Source organism: Limanda limanda, chromosome 23 (genome assembly GCF_963576545.1).
Source record: "Limanda limanda chromosome 23, fLimLim1.1, whole genome shotgun sequence".
Lineage (NCBI taxonomy): Eukaryota > Metazoa > Chordata > Actinopteri > Pleuronectiformes > Pleuronectidae > Limanda > Limanda limanda.
The window spans coordinates 6,237,614-6,255,599 of record NC_083658.1 but is presented as its reverse complement, the minus strand read 5'-3'; the positions used below and the strand labels follow the sequence as shown (position 1 = coordinate 6,255,599).

The window sequence follows — 17,986 nt, the reverse complement described above, 5'->3', positions numbered from 1 at the left end:
CTTCGGACCTAAGGACCTTATTGGCCGACAGACCTGTCTGTTTGCTGCATGGACGTGCAGGTTTTCCGTCTGCTTCTTGTGGCCCATTGGGGCCCGCGTCATCAAGGCATGTGAATGTAAATGTATATAACTTACCGAATCCATTGCTTTGGTAAACAAAAACTCACGTGCGTGCGCGGAGGCAGTAGGTTGTAAGTCTGCTTGTAAATAAAGTTTCTTCAAAAAAACACCGCGGATGGGAACGAGGGGGTGGGGCATTGGAGGAAGGCGGGATGATTTGAATGTGCTGTAATTCTCAAATGCAACAAAGGTAAGAGTCCCTTTAAAGAGGAACCAGGCCCTGAAGGGGAAGGCCCGACCCCCAGGGGGCAGCAGTCTACAGGTGGATCCCTCCCAGCACAACCAATCCCAGGATGCATTGTGCTTCAGTGAGGAAGAGCTTTTCAAAGAGGTGATGGAGATGTCCAACTCCTGAGTCTCACGCTTCAAATCAACAGCATAGATTAAACAAAATAATAAGCTCTGGAAGAAACAGAAATAAAAGACAAACACGAGCTGGTTTCAAGGTTTTATTCTGTTGAATCAGCTGCTGACATCGTATCCAGTGAGTTTGCGTAGATTGGTCACAGTGATGGAACCCATGAAAAGTATCAGCACCACGGACAGCGCCGCACCCAGTCCGCACAGCATGGCTACCGTCGGGGGGGCGGCTGAGCGAGGAGACGGACGTTACTGGTTCCAGGAGTTAAAACGTTTTATAAAAATGACAAAAGTGTGAGATTTTGTATATTTCTGTACCTGCCGGAGTAACTTCCTGCGTGTGGAGCAGGGGGAGTGGCTCTGGAGGAAGCTCCTCCTCCAGCAGGATGGGGCCCAGAGCGACCTCCGCCTCCCACTGCAGCTCTGGAGGAAGACCTTCAGAAGAAGAAGAGAAAGACAAATCCATTGTGTGTATTAAACCAGCTGAGTCAACCATTCACGACACGACTGATTGGGCCGACAATTAAGGGATTAGCGCAAAAATCAAATCCTCCAAAGACGCGTAAACGGCGTGCGTGCCAAATGAAAGCAGGGAAGCTCGTCTAAACATGGGCGGAGCCTCTGCTCCTCTATTTGTCTGCGGGTGATTAGATTTGACTTGGAAGAAACCACTTGGGTTGTTTTCTAATTGAGGAGGTTGGGACCATTTAGATACGTAAAAGCTTCGGTATCAACCTCAGGATTCATCCGAGTGAATTGTTGTGTTGTTTCTGTAAAACCATACCAGCGTCCGCCACCAGGCTTCGTCTCGGTCTCTCCTCGCTGCAGCTGCTTTCACAGCAGCCACACACCTTGTTGTCTCCACCTGATGCCACCCACCTGTCAGGAGACCAACACAAAGATCTTCAGTTTGTGTTAGAATTATGGATGAGAGCATTAAGACAAATCTGAATAATCTAAATAAGAAATTAAAGGACAACTCAGGCACTCAACTCTGCCCTACGAGTGTTGTTTATGTCGTGTTTTATTATTTATATTTTCTCAGCACTTTCAGGTCCAAATAGAATTCCGGAGTTATCCTTTAACCGAATGATCCCAGATCCACGTGTGGGCACTAACCTGTTGGCCTCATTGAGGAATGAACACGCTTTGTGCTGCGAGTCGACGGGAACAGAGACAGTCGTGGCTTTCAGACGACACGTGATGTAGATCTATAGAGATACACACATTAACACATGGATGCAACTATTGAAAACACTGCACAGGCTGCATAGTCTTACATTTTATTCCGAACTACCTAAAAATATTGGAAAATCTGTTCCCTTCCTGAAATATCGACACAAAAAAAAGGTTGAAGAAACACATTGACACGCTTTAAAAACACATATTTGCTCAGGTACCAGATGTGAAAGTAAATCTGCCTGAACAGTCACACGTCTACATGATCCACAGTCGGTCGTATGAAAACTCTCCTCGGACGAGCTGTGCTCACCGAGCCGCTGTGATCCTGCTGGAACCTGAAGGCTTTGAGCAGAAAGTGAAGTTTATCCTCCCGGCTCCTTTGCATGAAGTAAGACTTGGCTCCTGTCAGCTTAGCATCAGTCAGACACCTTATATGGGGAAAAAATATTCAAAAAACACCAGCCGCTCACTTACAGGTACAGAAAGATATGCGGCTGCTTTTTCCAAAAACATAAATCTCAATTATCAACGACAAGGAGTCTATTTTAGGAAACGGTGGAAACTCGGTTGTGGCCGGCGTCTCACCCGTGGTTGCTGATGAAGGGGTAACTGGGTTTGGAGGAGGGATCGGACCCCGGCGTGGCCACGCAGCCGTCCACAAAGACCCTCAGGGGGGGGTGGTGCCCCTGCAGGACGCCCGCCTCCATGTGCATGACGTCGCTCAGGAAGAAAACGCTGGACGGCCTCTGCGACTGCCAGTCCTCTAATCCAATACAGAAGAGGAGGGGGAAATATAAGTGGAAAAGTAATGCTGGGTCCTTCAAATCGGATTAGATCAAATGATGCCCGTGGGGGGGGGGAGAGGGTCAGAGCAGCAGCAGCAGGAGGACGAGGAGGAGAGGAGGACAGGTAGTGGAACAATAAGGAGGAAAGTACTTTGATGACATGATGATTAACCTCGATAAGAAACCCAGATGAGGCTCTGCGCCTGCAAAACCTCATTTAAAACTTTCATAATTCCCTTCATAACTTCATACAGGCCATGCAACTATCACCATAAGTAAATTCTAAAGGGTTCTGTTAGACCGACATCTTCTTATTAGGAAACATAAAAAAGCTCTCTCTGGATTGCACTGTCATCCCTGCAGACTACAAGGCATGAAATGTAATTCTACATCCACACGAGAGATTCACAGAAGCTGAAGCTGGTCTTGTTTGAGTTTGAAAACAACTGGCAGGAGCTGATATTCGAGCTCTTCCTCGGGCGTTCGAGTGTGGACAGAGATTGTTTCAGTTTGAAAACACTTCAACACTAAAGTTTCCCTCCCGTTCATCAAGTCGCTGCTCAGCGTCACGCCGACGTCTCCAAAGACCCCGAGCGATCGCAATTAACACCCTTCGCTGGAGAAATTAGCCAAACCGCCTGCCGCAAATTAAAGTCAGTGTGTCGGAGTTTCCCCCCCGCCCGTCCCCACCTGTCATGAGACGCAGGGAGAAGTGGAGCCGCTGCTCGGCGAGCACGTCGGAGGCGAACGGCGTCCAGGTGGGCCTGATGGCGCCGCTGCTCACGTATTGTCTCCTGTGAGGAAGAAGATGCATCTTACTCTCAGGAGCAAAAGCATGGAGGAGGAAGAGGAGGAGGAGGAGGAGGAGGGCACATTACCTTGGATAGTGGCAAACAACTCCCACCTCAGCAGGGCTGGTCTTCAGGATGAAGGTGTGGCCTATGGGTGTGGGAGAGTAGAGGAGGGAGAAGGAGTAGATGAGGGCTCCTTTAGTCACCTGAGAGAGGAGAGAACAGTTAGAGCCACATCGTACACACAGGAGGAGAACAGGTGGGGGGGCGTGCACCTTCAACGTGCTGCCGCAGCCTGTTAACGCCGCGTGGAACGACAGGACGCGGTCGCCGGTGTCGACTCCGGCGCAGCCTCCTAATGTCAGATCGCTCGCTCGGATCAGCTGACCGTTTCCTACGAGAACAAAGACCATTACCTGAGGCCCCAGTCAATAACACTCAGCAAGTGGGGGTTCAGCTACAGGACAAATAAAAAAAAAAAAGGTTGCTTAATGTATCGCCCGTGAAGTCAGCGCTCGAGTACCAAGAATTCTCAGATTGGAGGAATAAGAGGAAACACGGTATCGACCGCTCCAGTCGATAGTCTGAGCCATTTGCAGTAATAAGCACAGTGTCCCATCTTCACCGTTTTCCCAACCCAGACCTCTAACCCGGCTCTCTCTCCTTTTCAAACATCACTTCAAACTGTCATTACCCACCCAGGAAGTTCTTCTTGACCTCCACGCTGACCTCTCTCTCCCCACAGCGCACCGCCACGCTCTCAGCCGCCACGGGCACCCGCTGCTCCGCCTTCTGCTGCACCTACGGAACCGTTCACACTCGTTTACACTGAGCCCAGTTATCGGCGTTGGATCGAGTTAATTTGTAGAAATCGGTACTTTTGATTCCTGCCAGGCCCGTGGGTTGAGGTCCGGTCCTTTAAAGGGCAGCTTGAGCAGCTCCGGGGTCGTTTCCTGCGTCTGCTCCACCAGGCGCCCGGCGGGTTTCGGCTTCCTGAGCTGGTCGCTCCTGAGCCGGTACGTGAGGGGAGAAGGCGCCGGCTCGCTCGCCGTCCGGTTGGGCCGGTGATCCATCGTCTCGTTGGTGCTGTCCCGGCTGGGCAAGGCCGAGCCGAGGCTCCCACATGAGAAGAGAAGCACAAACCCCAGCAACACAGCGTCTCCGGGCCCCATCACAACTCGGGAGAAGTGAGAGAAGAGCTGCTCCATTTGACTGAAGCAGTGAACTGGCACCTGGCTGAGGCCCCGCCCACAGCTAATGACTCAATTGGACTCCAGCCTGAGGGAATCCATCTTTGAAACCTTCCTCTCTTCCTTTCTCACTAAACACAACTGAAGAGGAGACCTTGACTGTTTGATTATAAAAGTATTTAACTCAGTAGAGTGCAGGAAAAAACTAAATTCAAGTAATTTGAACTATACATTATCGCGGATTATAAGAAAAAGTAGTTTATTAAATAAAGAAAACTGAATTAAAACATGAGGTTGAAACAAAACCAAACAGCCTTTGCTCTGGTAAAAAGATGTATTAGAAAATGTACTGGGCCTTTTATAAAAAACTAAATACAATCTATCTAAGACAAAAAAGTATTTAACTCAGTAGAGTCTAGTAATTTGATCTAAACATTTGTTTTAAGTAAGAAAAAAGTAGAAAAACTATCACGGATTATAAGAAAAAGTAGTTTATTAAATAAATAAAACAGAATTCAAACATGAGGTTGAAACAAAACCAAACAGCTATTAGATAAAGGTCAAAATAGGAGAAGGCTGTGGTACAAAGATGTGTTAAAAAAATATAAAAAACTAAATACAATCTATCTAAGATAAAGTTAGATTTGTTCTTTTTATGCGTCTTGTTGAAAATAAGAAAATATAAAGTCTAAGCTTTAAATTCTTGTGGAAATCCGAGAGTTTAACAAATATAATCTCTGTGGGAGTGAATTTTTTTAAAAAATGCATAAAAATGATGCACAACATATCTGGAAAAATCGTCATTTGAGGTCAAAGAGCAGCCATAAATCCTGGCTGTGTCACCACATCGCACCGTTCACTGGACCTTCAGGACCAGAACAGGAACATTTGGACAGTTTCACAAAGTCTCTCAGTGTTTTTCCTCTATGTAGTCGAGTTTCATGTGTTAAAATGAGGAGATGAAGAGGTTAAACAGGCCTCACACACTCCAGAGAGCCGTCATGACCGAAGGCCTCAGCTCAGACAGATTCATGGAACGAGAACACAGTGCGTCTTGATTGACACGCGTGTTGGCAGAGGTTCAAGACACCGCCCACCCCCCCCGCTTCCTGTGCGTGGTGGTGACTTTTGTGAAGCGTCGCAGGAGATGTCCATAAATCGCAGTTTTACGAGCAGCTCGGCCGAACCCTGCAGACCCGTCCACCTTGACATCGAAGACCGAGCGGCTTTTGCAAACCCCCCCCCCCCCCCCCCCCCGAGGGTGTTGATGGATTCGCCTCACGAGGGCAGTGAACGCCATTCACTCTTTGACCCCGGCCGGCCTCTGTTTATAAAAGTCTTTTCTCATTAACATCACGGCAAGTGGAGATTTAGCAGAGGTTTGGCTTTTAAATTGTTCAAGAACCTTGTTTCCCTCTTTCCATTGTTTACTGTAAAAAAGTTGCTAGAAATGTACTGTTATTTAAAGTTTTTTAATTGTTTACTTGAGAAAAGTTGTTTAACAGAAATTTTCTGTATTGTTTTATGTTTTTTTATAGTTTTTTACAGAAAATGTACATTACAATTTAACTTTTTTTATTGCTATCTGTAAAATTAGCAAAGTCAATTACTTTTATTTAAAATATTAACCATAAAATAAAACTGCAATCCATAAATGTAACAATATTATTCAATTGCTTTGTGCTCTTGAATCTAAATGATATGACCATCTATTATTCAATGTATAGACTATTAAATAGACCCTCAAGAACCTTGTTTCCCTCTTTCCATTGTTTACTGTAAAAAAGTTGTTTTACAGAAATTTTCTGTATTGTTTTATGTTTTTTTTATAGTTTACAGTAAAAAAAAGTTGCTACACAGAAATGTTCTGTGTTAATTTTTTTTTTTTTTTACTTATTTTTTTGTTTAGTTTTCAACAAAATAATATTCATTTTCAGACAGTTACTCTCTGTGTCCATTTTTCAACTGTATACAGTATTGTTATACATGGTATTCAAGTACAGTGTACAATGCATATAAAGAACAACATCAAACAGTGCTCACTCCAAGAGAAAAAGAGGGGGGATAAGAATAAGAATAAATAGTTGATTACATACATAATTTATTAAATTAAAAGAGGAAAGAAGAAATAAAAAATAAAAACAAGTAAAATGAAAATAAAACCAGCGGTAAAGAAATAGTGTTCTGTGTTATTTTAAAGTTTTTTAATTGTTTACTTGAGAAAAAGTTGTTTTACAGAAATTTTCTGGATTGTTTTATGTTTTTTTTATAGTTTACAGTAAAAAAAAAGTTGTTTCACAGAAAATGTACATTATTATTTAACTTTTTTTTATTGCTATCTGTAAAATTAGCAAAGTCAATTACTTTTATTTAAAATATTAACTATAAAATAAAACTGCAATCCATAAATGTAACAATATTATTCAATTGCTTTGTGCTCTTGAATCTAAATGACATGACCATCTATTATTCAATGTATAGACTATTAAATAAACCCTCAAAGATAAAAGAGACAAACATCATGCTCGAGGAAGTTATTCCGGTAAGAACATCTGTTTAAGACCAATAATAAGATTTCCCTGAGAAAACCTCTGAACACTAAATGAGTTTAAATCACTTCCTCCTGATGCAGACGCCCTAATACGGGCTGTGAGCTCCAGGAATACATTACGGCTCTTCCTCTGTGTCTGGATCTCCCTGCAGACTGCCCCAGCAGAGGGGCTGCCATTGTCAGGAAGAGGCTTTTATCTTCTGCTGATCAGCTGCAAAACAAAGAGAGGAGGTGTGTGTGTCTGTGTGTGTGTGTGTGTGTGTGTGTGTGTGTGTGTTTTGTTCGGAGGGCTGCAGTGAAATCAGTCAATCCCTGCCAGTCAGACTCCGATCTCTAACTTGGTTAAAGGCCTCTAATTTGGCCCCCCGGGGGTCCCTAATGTGGGCCCTGTGGGTGTTTCAGAGCAGGGCAGCTTCTGCCTCTGCTCACACACATACAGACACACACACACACAAGGCTGCCACTCCCATCAGCTTCTGTTCCCAATAATCCAAGGATGAATCAGGTAAATAGACAGATCCTAAATGGGCAGACAGACACACAACCACACACATCCCACTTTCACCAGATGGAAAATTGTCAACCAGGATGGCACAGATGCTCAACGACAGTAACACACACACACAGACACACACACACAGACACACACACACACACACACACACACACACACACACCAACTTCCCTCATCAGGTTTTGCTGACAGCACAAAGTCATGGAAACGGCTCAGTTTGGCTTTTCCCTGCACTGCACCATACGGATTATGGTTATGGAGGCTCATTAAAAGCATGTACCGGGAGATGGATTAGTTGTAGCCTGCTGTTGTGGTGGGCGAGCGGCGTTCTAGATCAGCGGTTTTTCAACGTGGTTTTGTCGGCGCTGAATAGATCTGCGTGGGACCGGGAAAAACTTTGGCTTTCCAACCTGCACCATGTGTTTTTTTTTCCACGCCGGCATCTGTTATGGTGCAGAAACTACCGCGGGTTGTTGGCAAATTTTAAAGAAAGAAATCAAACCGTGTAGGGGAGGGTGAAAGTGAAATATTGGGTGGAACAAGAGTGAGAGTGAAGTCACACTATGTGAGGGGGGGGGAGTGAAAACAACAGAAGGGGGAAAGAAGAAAAAATCTGGTTGGGGTCAGTGAACCTGAGGGTGGGGGGGGGGGGTGACAGACAGCAGCCGGGCTGGTGATCGGGCCCGTCCCGGTGGGAGCGGCGTGAAATAACCTGCACGCTGAGCTCTGATTCATGGTCCATCACGCACCCGAGGACACACATTCTGTTCCGCTGCACTCAGGGTCACACACACACACACTGTAACACACACACACGCACACACACACACACACACACACACACACACACACACACACACACACACACACACACACACACACACACACACACACACAAGGAGCAAGCACTAGCTCACACAAGCACAGGCACTGGCCCAAGTACAAAGGAAGCTCAGAGAAACGCACACATTCTGTTCTCCTGCATGCATATGGTCACACACACACACACACACACACATACACACACACACACACGCACACTCTCTCTCTCTCCCTCTCTCTCTCTCTCACACACACACAGTTAATGGACTGTTATTAAAGACATGCATCACACCATGTCACCCACTGACCACACACAAAGCCACACACATATCTGCACCTTCCTTACACACACACAGACACACACACGCACACTAGGCAGACGGCTGTATCACATTTCAAAGAGCCGACAGTGGCGAGGCGACTGTGACACACTCCTACTCCGGAGTTTTGACATGAACCCCCCCCAACCCTCTCCACAAAAAGAACTCTCTCTCTCCGGCCGCTCACACTCCACTGACCTCATTTTTTTTATCACACATCCATGACATTTCTCATGAAGGCATCGGCGTCTCGCTCAATAGCCGGCGAGCGGCCTTTGTGGCCGTGGAAAGGTCTCCGGCGCCCGGCTGACTGACAGGTGTCATCACCCCCACGTAGAGGAACAATTCGGCGGCGGGAGAATCTGCAGCCGACCTTTAGTCCCCTGCTCCGCCCTACACACCGGACTCCAAAGTTTCCCTGGAGGGAGCTGCATTTATTACATCCCTGTTATCAGATCTGACCCAAGAGCTCATCTGATGATATTTAGCCGTTTGGGAGCTGTGAAACTTTTTCACTTTTTCCGCCAAACCCTCAGATGCCATTTATCATCACAATAAAGAGTTGAAATCTCTCAGTCATCAGTGGCAGTGCATATTTAGAAGTTTACTGCTCTGGAGTAAAACATTATAATAATAGAAGTGGAGTCACATGAAAAAAACAAGGTCTCCATGACAACTGTGAGTAAGTTCACCTCAGCGTAAAGAGTAAATACATATATCATCAAATATCAATGGAGTCACTGAGTCTATGACCAGTATTGATCACGTACGGATGCATGAATGGATGTTTGTGTATTTATGGAAACCACCTTTCAAGCCTGGTTAGATCTTTGGAACTTCTTTGATATCCAGCACAATCTATTTCAAGTTGACATTAAACATGTAAGATATGCCCCCCCCAGCATCTCCGCACACGCCTGTAAAAAAGAATAACATACAAGAATTATGCGTCCATACGACCTTTAGGTTCCTTATTTTTTAATGCGGGAGACGACAGCGGGAGACAAATGATCGGAGCTCATTAACATACCATATGCCGGGTGCTTTTAACCAGAGTGCTTTTTACTGTGGTGCCACATGAATGAGCGTGGGTGGCCTCCATTGGGAATCAAGCAGTGTTAACAGTGTTAGTTCCACGCTCCGCTCATGACCTCTCCGCATAGTCAGAGTTTAGATCCTGACGGTATTTTGTGAAAACGATCGCAGGCTTTTCCCCCTTGTAGGAAAAAAAGGACATAAATGGTGTGTTTGTGCAAAGCTGTCGTCCTTACAAGGGCATATAATATGTGCACACACACACACATTAGAGTTTTATCTCCCTCTGTCTCCCAAATCTTTCTCCGTTATGCTGCAATTCAAGCCTTTTGTTTAATAAACAATTTGTCAGTGATGCATCGAACGCCAGCTCTGATTTGATTGTCTGTGAAATGCGTTTGGCGGTGGCGGCCTGCACTCCCTCTCTCTGTCGGCAGCACCGATGCCGATATTCTCCCCTCTCTCTCCCCTGCAGGTGTGTGTGTGTTTGTGTTTGTGTGTGTGTGTGTGTCCATGCACGTGCAGGGACAAGGACGGAGGAACGATCCTTGAGGGTTTGCAATTACATCTAAACGGTATAATTGGCCCTGATAGATGGCTGTTGCCTTTCCACGACGTCTCGGCCTCAGCTCCGCCGGAGCAACAAGGTTACAGGAGAGAGGGAAACGAAGAAAGATTTAATACTTTGGTTCAGCTTCGCTCCAAAGTGAGTTCCCCTTTTTAAAGTTCCCCCCCTCTAGTGACCTCAATAACACTTATATTCCTGGGCTGAATACTGGTTTAAATGAAACTGAATATCTCCTTTTTGAATAGTATTGTGTGGTTTAATCTTCTTTCTTTCCTCAAGAAAAAACAGAGAAAGAATTGGTGCCAAAGCTTAAATGACCCTTTGCATGTCATAATACTGTAAATCCCTGCTCTCACTTTGGTCAGTAGGTGGCACTGTGGGACCAGAGGTTCACAACTCAGCCACCTGCTTCAGGCTGCAGCAGCTCCAGAGGAGAACAAACCACCAGCAGCAGCCTGGTGAGCACAGCCAGGGAGGCATGAGGTACAATGGGAAGCTCGGCTGCTTCTTATCCGTGCTCAGTCCTCTCCGGCACAGGAGACACAATGACACGGTGTGTTCCAGTCGCAGACTCCCTGCATGCAAAACAAAGGCCTGGAAGATGCAAAGAAGGATCCATTGAGGGTCTAAGGTAAGTTCTCAAATGGACCGAATGATTTTGGAGATGTCACTTTCTTGCAATTATCATTTATTGTCTTCGGATGCAAGATAAAGAGCGGTGACTGCAGCGTGCATGGAAGAGGATGAATGTGAGAGTGTGTAGATGTGTGTACAGTAGATGCACACACACACACACACACACACACACACACACACACACACACACAGGACATGTCTGTGCTGTCAAGAAGCTGAGGGGTAAATAAAGAGGAGAGGTAGCTTTGTCAGCCATAAGTCATAATTACCCAGATGGCCAAGTGTGTGTGTGTGTGTGTGGGCACGAAACAAGGGAAAAGCTGCAGCTGGTAAACGTGAAGTGAAGATGGGAGGTTGTCAGACGTCTTCCTCACAGAGGCGTGGATGAATGAGGTCAGTCAGGAGCTGTCTCTGCTCCTATTGTCCCCGACGAAGAAGAAGACAGGAGCGAGATGTGTTCTGGCAAAGCAGCAGCTCACTCGCTTCCCCACTTCCTGTCAAATGAATCTTTGATTGTGCTTGTTCATCTCGCGCCGTGACATCACCAAGCTGGCTTTCCCACGAGAGCCTCATTACCCACAATCCCAGAGGTTGACGAAGATGTTGTCATCACCTGAAACGGCGCCATTTCTCTTTCTCGCTCCCTCCCTCCCTCTCTCCCTCTCCTCCCCTGTCTTTCCGCTCGGCTGATCAAGGCGGGCGAAGCTGTCGCTCGGGAGCATCACACAGATGTTCAGTAAGGGAAAAAAAAAAACACCCAAACAACTCAAAAATAGACATGATCCCTGGTAGAAATACACATTTCATGTTCTGGGTGAGGCGGCGGTTGTTGTCACTGCTGATGTGTGAAACGGAGAAGAGGAGGAGGAGGAGGAGGAGGAGGAGGAGGAGGTGTGTCTCACCAGAGTCCGACTCTCACGTGCACGACTTGAGATGAGCCTCGGAGTCGGCTGCTTCCTCCACCTGCAGCTCGGCCACTGTTCATCTCCGATCGGATCAATACCTCTGCAGACCTGACGCTCCTCAGAGACAGGCGTCCTCAGGCAACACGTGAAGGTGCACTAACCTGCTGATATTCCCCACATTGTTTACAATCGATCTGGTTGGATTTTCACTTTAGTGGGACGATCGATTGGTTTGCAGAAGGGAGAGGGTCTGACATCTGCATCTAATGTACACAGTGATATCGTGATGGTTTCACTACCAGCATGGACTGGGTTCAGGGCCGCAGACTAAATCTAAAGATGGACGCTCGTCTCCACTTCCTCCCACTGTCCAGAAATGAAGCCAAAGTAATCTAAACGCCGCTATCTTGTGCATTTGGAGCCATGGTCAAACCATCTTACCAAAAAAATGTACACAAGAGTAACCTGAAATGACAGAAACCATCTTTAAAAACTAGGGCTGGGCAAGTTAACTCGTTTTAATCGAGTTAACTCAAGTGATGAGTTAACTCGATTGTTTATTCGCCAATTATTTTCTTTTTTCCTGTTCTGCAGCATTATTTTCTTTTTTCCTGTTCTGCAGCAGCAGTCAGCAACAGACTTTCACAAAATAAAAGCCTAACTTTCACAATAAAACAATAAATAATCAAACCTGAGTGAATGCGAGATAAATAAATAAAATAAATAAATGAAATAATTAATCGAGTTAACTCATCACTTGACTCTTAACTCACTTAACTCATCGATTGAAACGAGTTAACTTGCCCAGCCCTATTAAAAACAAAAGAAACTGAATCCTGGTCCAGTTGGATCCGGGCAGAGACCACCTCTTAAGTTCAGGATTAGTTTTGGGTCCTTTAGTTTGACACTTACTATTCTGGTTCGTATCAAACTAAAAAAGTCTGAGAGCGCCCTCGATTCAAAGCTTCCTGCAGCGTTACAAACACGGCAGCTCCCCCTCCTCCCCCCCGCCGCAGCCTTGGCAGCCCAGCCATTAAAATGCAAACACACCCACGCCAATATGATCATTGAAAACACGGCAGAAACAAATGGCTTTGTGAAATAGCCGCTGGCAGAGAAATCATTCTTGCCCTAATGTTGGCAGCTCGCAGCGGTGACAGTGAAAAACAGAGCCGAGAAGAAAAAGTCGTTTCACCGCCCGCCCACCCACCCCTCCTCCTCGTCCTCCCCGACTCCCCCGTGTGACATTCTGAAAGATATTTACCTTGTAGAGATCCTGACATTTCGCTGCGCGCTCTAATAACATCCTGAAATATGAATAAGAGTGCGGCGAGCGGAGAGGAGTCCCGCGGAGCTTTTGTTAACAGGTATTGATTGAGACTGAGGGGGGAGGAGAGGAGGGAGCAGGGGCCACACGAGGGCCACAGGGAGCCACTCTTTGCTGATCATCTGTTAACCTTGTCGGAAAAGATCCCGCCCGGTCGCCTCATGCCAGAGGCGTCCTCGGTGGTCACTGCAGACGCCTGTGATTTCCTTATCAAAGCAAAAAGGCCTCCGTGACTAGGGTTGCAAAATTCCGGGAATATTCGAACTTGGAAACTTTCCATGGGAATTAACGGGAATATACGGGAATTAACGGGAATTAATGGGAATAACGGGAATAAACTGGAAATGTTGTGGGTAATATATACTAACTGTATTTACCTTGTCATATACAGACATAAATATAAACATTTTGTTTTGTCATAGGCTGATTTTAGCCCTGAGGAAACTTTGGGCACTTGACTATATGCTTCTGCATCGTTGTGTCATTCTTAACATAGGTCTTTGCACAGTATTTGCAAATGTACACAGCCTTTCCTTCTACATTGGATGGGGTGAAATGCCTCCACACTTGAGATAGTGCACGTGGCATTCTTCTGTAGAATAAGATGAGAAAAAAGTTTGTAAAAAACACTAATGCAATGCCCAGAGATATAAATAGTTAGACAAACAATTGGAATCATCTGTAAAAATATTTTACAATTCATGGATAAATGTATGGAAATAGGCTAGATGAACAGATGAACAATCCTCAATCAGCATGCTAATATATTTTCCCCAGTAATATCATCGAAACTCACCTGACTAGTCCTGCACACTACAGCAGGCCTCAATAGCCCTGCTGCATTCCATACATCTTTAAAATAGAGTTTTGAATGATGTTTTTACTGCTCAGCATTTCATTTGCCTATTTTTTTTTTTTTTTTCAAAATTCCCGAGCTTAACTCCCCATGGAAACTTTCCGCCCCTTTGCAACCCTATCCGTGACTCAGGTTGAGGCCGATGACGGTAGAAACGATATCTGGACCCAACGTGGATCTCTGCCGCGAGACGAACTGAAACATTAACGAACTAACAGGTCAACCACTTAAAGAGCAGCTGGATCCTTTAAACAGCGAGGGACTCATTACCACAGAAGAAAAGACTGATTCCTCACGCTTACATAAGAACTTTATATTGACACGATGACACTTGTTATGCAATTATCCTCAACGTGTGGTCTCCTCTGCTCGTTGTAGGTTGATTTGAAAACTTGTACACTTTGATTAAAGGTTTTCATTGAGAATCTGTCCTCAAAGCAAAACCCAAAAGGCTTTTTTCTTGTAATTGAGCAGCGTTCTGGAGTGAATGGAGTGAAAAATTTATTTAATTGATTTTATCTGAGACCCAGACGCCCACTTTTCTGATGGCTTCAAGTTCAGGGTGCTGCCAAGTGCTGTAAATAGGCTACTGTAGGAAAATCTGTGCTTTGAGCTAAAATGCTACATGCTACTATGAAGCTGCAGGAAAATACCAAGATGGCGTGGGGGACTATCTCACTGTGATCAAGAAGAACCTCAGGGAATTCAGAATGAGCGCATACATTACGACATTTTCATCCAAACCTCCAGCACCTCCAGACGACTGCATACATTATGATATTGTATTCTAATGTCCCGTAATCTGTCGCATGCTGGTGGCTCTGCTTAATTCCTCCTTCCGTTATATAATAATAAAAAAAAAGGCAGTTTAAGGTAATTGCAAGAGATTGTTTTTAACGGAAGATAGATGTCTTACTGCGGGGGTGCATGCAGCTGAATCAATACTTTACTGGAGTTTGAAACGGTGCTGCATCATTTGCAGAAATTACCATTGATTGGTGGCTATCAGTCATTTTAATTTGATTTTAAATGACTGAGGGGAGAATAGGAGAGTGGCTGGGACATTCTTTTGTGATACAGTCGGCTATATTGCTTTTCTTCTGAGGGATAACAGGGATGGTGCCACGAGAAAAATAAAGTAAAATCCCACACAGGGGCATTAAAACGTGTTCATAGATAATGATAATGCTTTATAATGCCAGAAGTTTTGTTGAAGACTATAACATCTAAATGCATGTGTATTATTTATGCTTATGCACTCTTGATTATTTTTATTTTGATGTGATGTACGTCCCCCAGATCCCTTTTGACCTTGGGCCCCCAAAATCCCTGGAAACGCCCCTGCTGAAGCAACACTGAATAAACCACAACCTCAAATTCTGGTTGATTCCCTGTAATACCAGGAGAACACTGCTTGTTTGCTGTATTTCTCCTGAGCTGCAGTCAAATGTGTCAACAACTGCCTTCATTAACAGATGTAGGTTAAAATCTGTGAGTGTGGGCCGGTGAGGTCAAACGCTCGAGTCAAGCGCTGTGCTAATGAGCTTGAATCAAGCCATTGACCACCCACACGCTGTTGACTCTCCAGCACTTATTGATTTCTCCGGCTCGGACAAGCTGTTCCTCCTCTGCCCACTCGCTGACCCTCCGCGCTCGTCTTCCTCTTGATCCCGCTCGTATCTTCTTTTTATGTTTTTCACTGAGCCTTCAATTCGTCTCTTTCAACACTAAATGGTCTCAAACGCGACAGCTCTTCGATTTCTGGAGTTTTGCTCGGACTGAGAGAGGATGTCAGACGAGGAAAAAAGAGGACTCTGCTGAATCATGAACCACGGGTCCTTTACAGCATCAAACTGGAAGGAACTGGTCTCACTGCTGAACTGATCAAATAAGACCGTTCCACTGGAGCCTCAGAGACACTTTGACCTCTGACCTCTAATGAAATACATATTTGTGGAGTTGCTTAAATTTAAAACTGCACTACTCAATATGAAGAGTGTTAATAGAGCTATGGTACATGTAAATTGGACTTGTGTTTTCACAATGTGGTCAGAAACACAACTTCAAATAAATGCTGATGTTGACAGCTGTATGTGTTAATAATATTAGGTTAGGATTATTTTTAATCAATCATAAATAATGTAACATAGCATAGTGTGACATAATTGCAAATATCATAAGTATTTCTAAAAGTTACTAGTATACAACTGTGTCAACTCCTGTGTGTGTGTGTGTGTGTGTGTGTGTGTGTGTGTGTGTGTGTTTATTTGTGATTCACAGACCATTGGTGTGTTTAATGGAGCCGATGAAGCAATGATTGCACATCCAATCCTCTCTCGCCTTCTACCTCTATTGCCTGGGCCCTAATACTACCAACCACACACACACAACCACACACACACACACACACACACACACACACCGACACAATATCTATGTGATGCAAGAAGGTGGTCACACATACACACGCACAAATCCTCCTTTATGGGGGATAATCCAATGACAGCCAATTTGCTGGAGGGATATAGTTTTTTTTTTCTATTTCGTTCTTTATTTATCCATCACTTCTGCTTTCACAGGGCAATTTGTTAGGTGGCCAGCAGGAGGAGGAGCCTATTAACCTGCACTTCCATCGCCATGCCTCACCCCCCCTCTCCTCCTCCCTCTCTCTCCCATCCCCTTGCATCCCCTCGTCCTCGCTCATCCTTTCAAGATTAAGACCCCCCCCTCCCCAAAAAAAAGATGATCCAGCGTAATCATGAAAGTGTCACATTTCAGCTGAGTGAGGAGGAAACGCCGGCTTCGGGGGTCACTCTCAAAATTCTCCTCACTCTCACTTCCATTCTTTTTTTCCCTTTCTCTCTCTCTCTCTCTCCACCTCTAGCGCCCACCCACGCTCCCTCCATCGCCTCCTCCTTCGTTCTGTCTTTATTTATTCCAGCGTGCGGCGCCTCTCTTTGCTCTCGCCGCACCCCTGCGTCCCTTTCTTGATTTTGTCCTCCGTTTTTCCCCGTCTCCTCCGCTCCTCTCCGCTCTCGTTATGCCTCCACCTCATCTCCCTCTCTCCCTCTGACAGTGGTTCAATAAGCAGTGCCTCCAGAGTGGTCCTGCTCAGTCAGTGGCCAATTACCCAGTCACACTGCCTGTCCTCTGGGACGGACAGGATTAGCAGGATCTGTCGTCTGACCGGACACACACATACACACACTCTCTCTCTCTCACACACACACACACACACACAAACACACACTTGGACACCTGTCACTTAGACACGGGCAGACAACCTGTGGGTTCTTTTTCTGTCTGGGGTGGAAGAAAAAAACTCCGGCTCCACCATCTTTTTCTCCAACGAGCAATTTGACAGGCCAGTGAAGAGAGACACAGAGAGGCTGCGGAGCGGGGGGGGAAATGTATGCTGTATCAAATGCATAAAAGCTCAGTGCATGCTCCACTGGTGCAGCTGGGCAGCGCGTGATGGTGTGGTAACCATCAGAGCAACACCCTGGGGATCAGGCCTCACCTGGAGCCGGGGATATTTTTGCTCAGGGGGTGCGTTGCTATCTCAGGGCGACTTGGATTTGCAGCTCGACGGCTGCAGCCTTCTCTCTCACTCCTCCTCCACCTCCCTCAGGCCCAGCTTCTTCCCTGTTGTGAGCATTTCACTTCTGCACGGTCCTTCCAAACGTACGGAGGTGAGATATACGTTCTCGTGAACCTCGAAGTACAAGATCGTCAATAATCCATCGTAAAAATGTGATGCAATTATTTTGTTTTATGCCATTTCTGTTTCGCTAGCAAGGAATCAATAGAAAAGGAGTAGAAATGAGCAATTCTGACTCTTTACGGTTCAAGGCAGCTCTTATTCTAGTAGCGGCTTTTATAATAGACCCACATGTTGCAATACTATGACCTATGATTGGTATGTGTATCTAAAAATGTCCTGAATACAATAAATGTATATGATGTTTGGTGTTTAAGGTTTTATAAATAATAAATACATGGAACTATTCACAGTCCTAATGGA

General features: G+C 45.4%; 1 protein-coding gene across 1 annotated transcript; it reads right to left on the bottom strand.

Moving 5' to 3' along the window:
- Positions 1–582: 582 nt before the first annotated feature.
- LOC132997002 (zona pellucida sperm-binding protein 3-like) lies at positions 583–4,410 on the bottom strand. Its single transcript, XM_061067372.1, has 11 exons — positions 4,117–4,410; positions 3,937–4,039; positions 3,514–3,632; positions 3,326–3,444; positions 3,138–3,241; positions 2,248–2,425; positions 1,973–2,090; positions 1,600–1,691; positions 1,265–1,359; positions 799–903; positions 583–710 (listed from the first exon to the last, which is right to left on the bottom strand). The coding sequence occupies exons 1-11, from the start codon at positions 4,408–4,410 to the stop codon at positions 583–585; spliced, it is 1,455 nt and encodes a 484-aa protein (XP_060923355.1).
- Positions 4,411–17,986: the final 13,576 nt, after the last annotated feature.

What these genes read in the sequence shown, in the direction of transcription:
- LOC132997002 (XM_061067372.1), bottom strand. Translation starts at nt 4,410, where the DNA reads ATGGGGCCCGGAGACGCTGTGTTGCTGGGGTTTGTGCTTCTCTTCTCA. An exon ending in GGGCCTGGCAGGAATCAAAA is followed by an intron (nt 4,040 to 4,116) that starts GTACCGATTTCT and finishes ACGGTTCCGTAG; the next exon opens with GTGCAGCAGAAGGCGGAGCA. An exon ending in TTCCTCAATGAGGCCAACAG is followed by an intron (nt 1,360 to 1,599) that starts GTTAGTGCCCAC and finishes GTCTCCTGACAG; the next exon opens with GTGGGTGGCATCAGGTGGAG.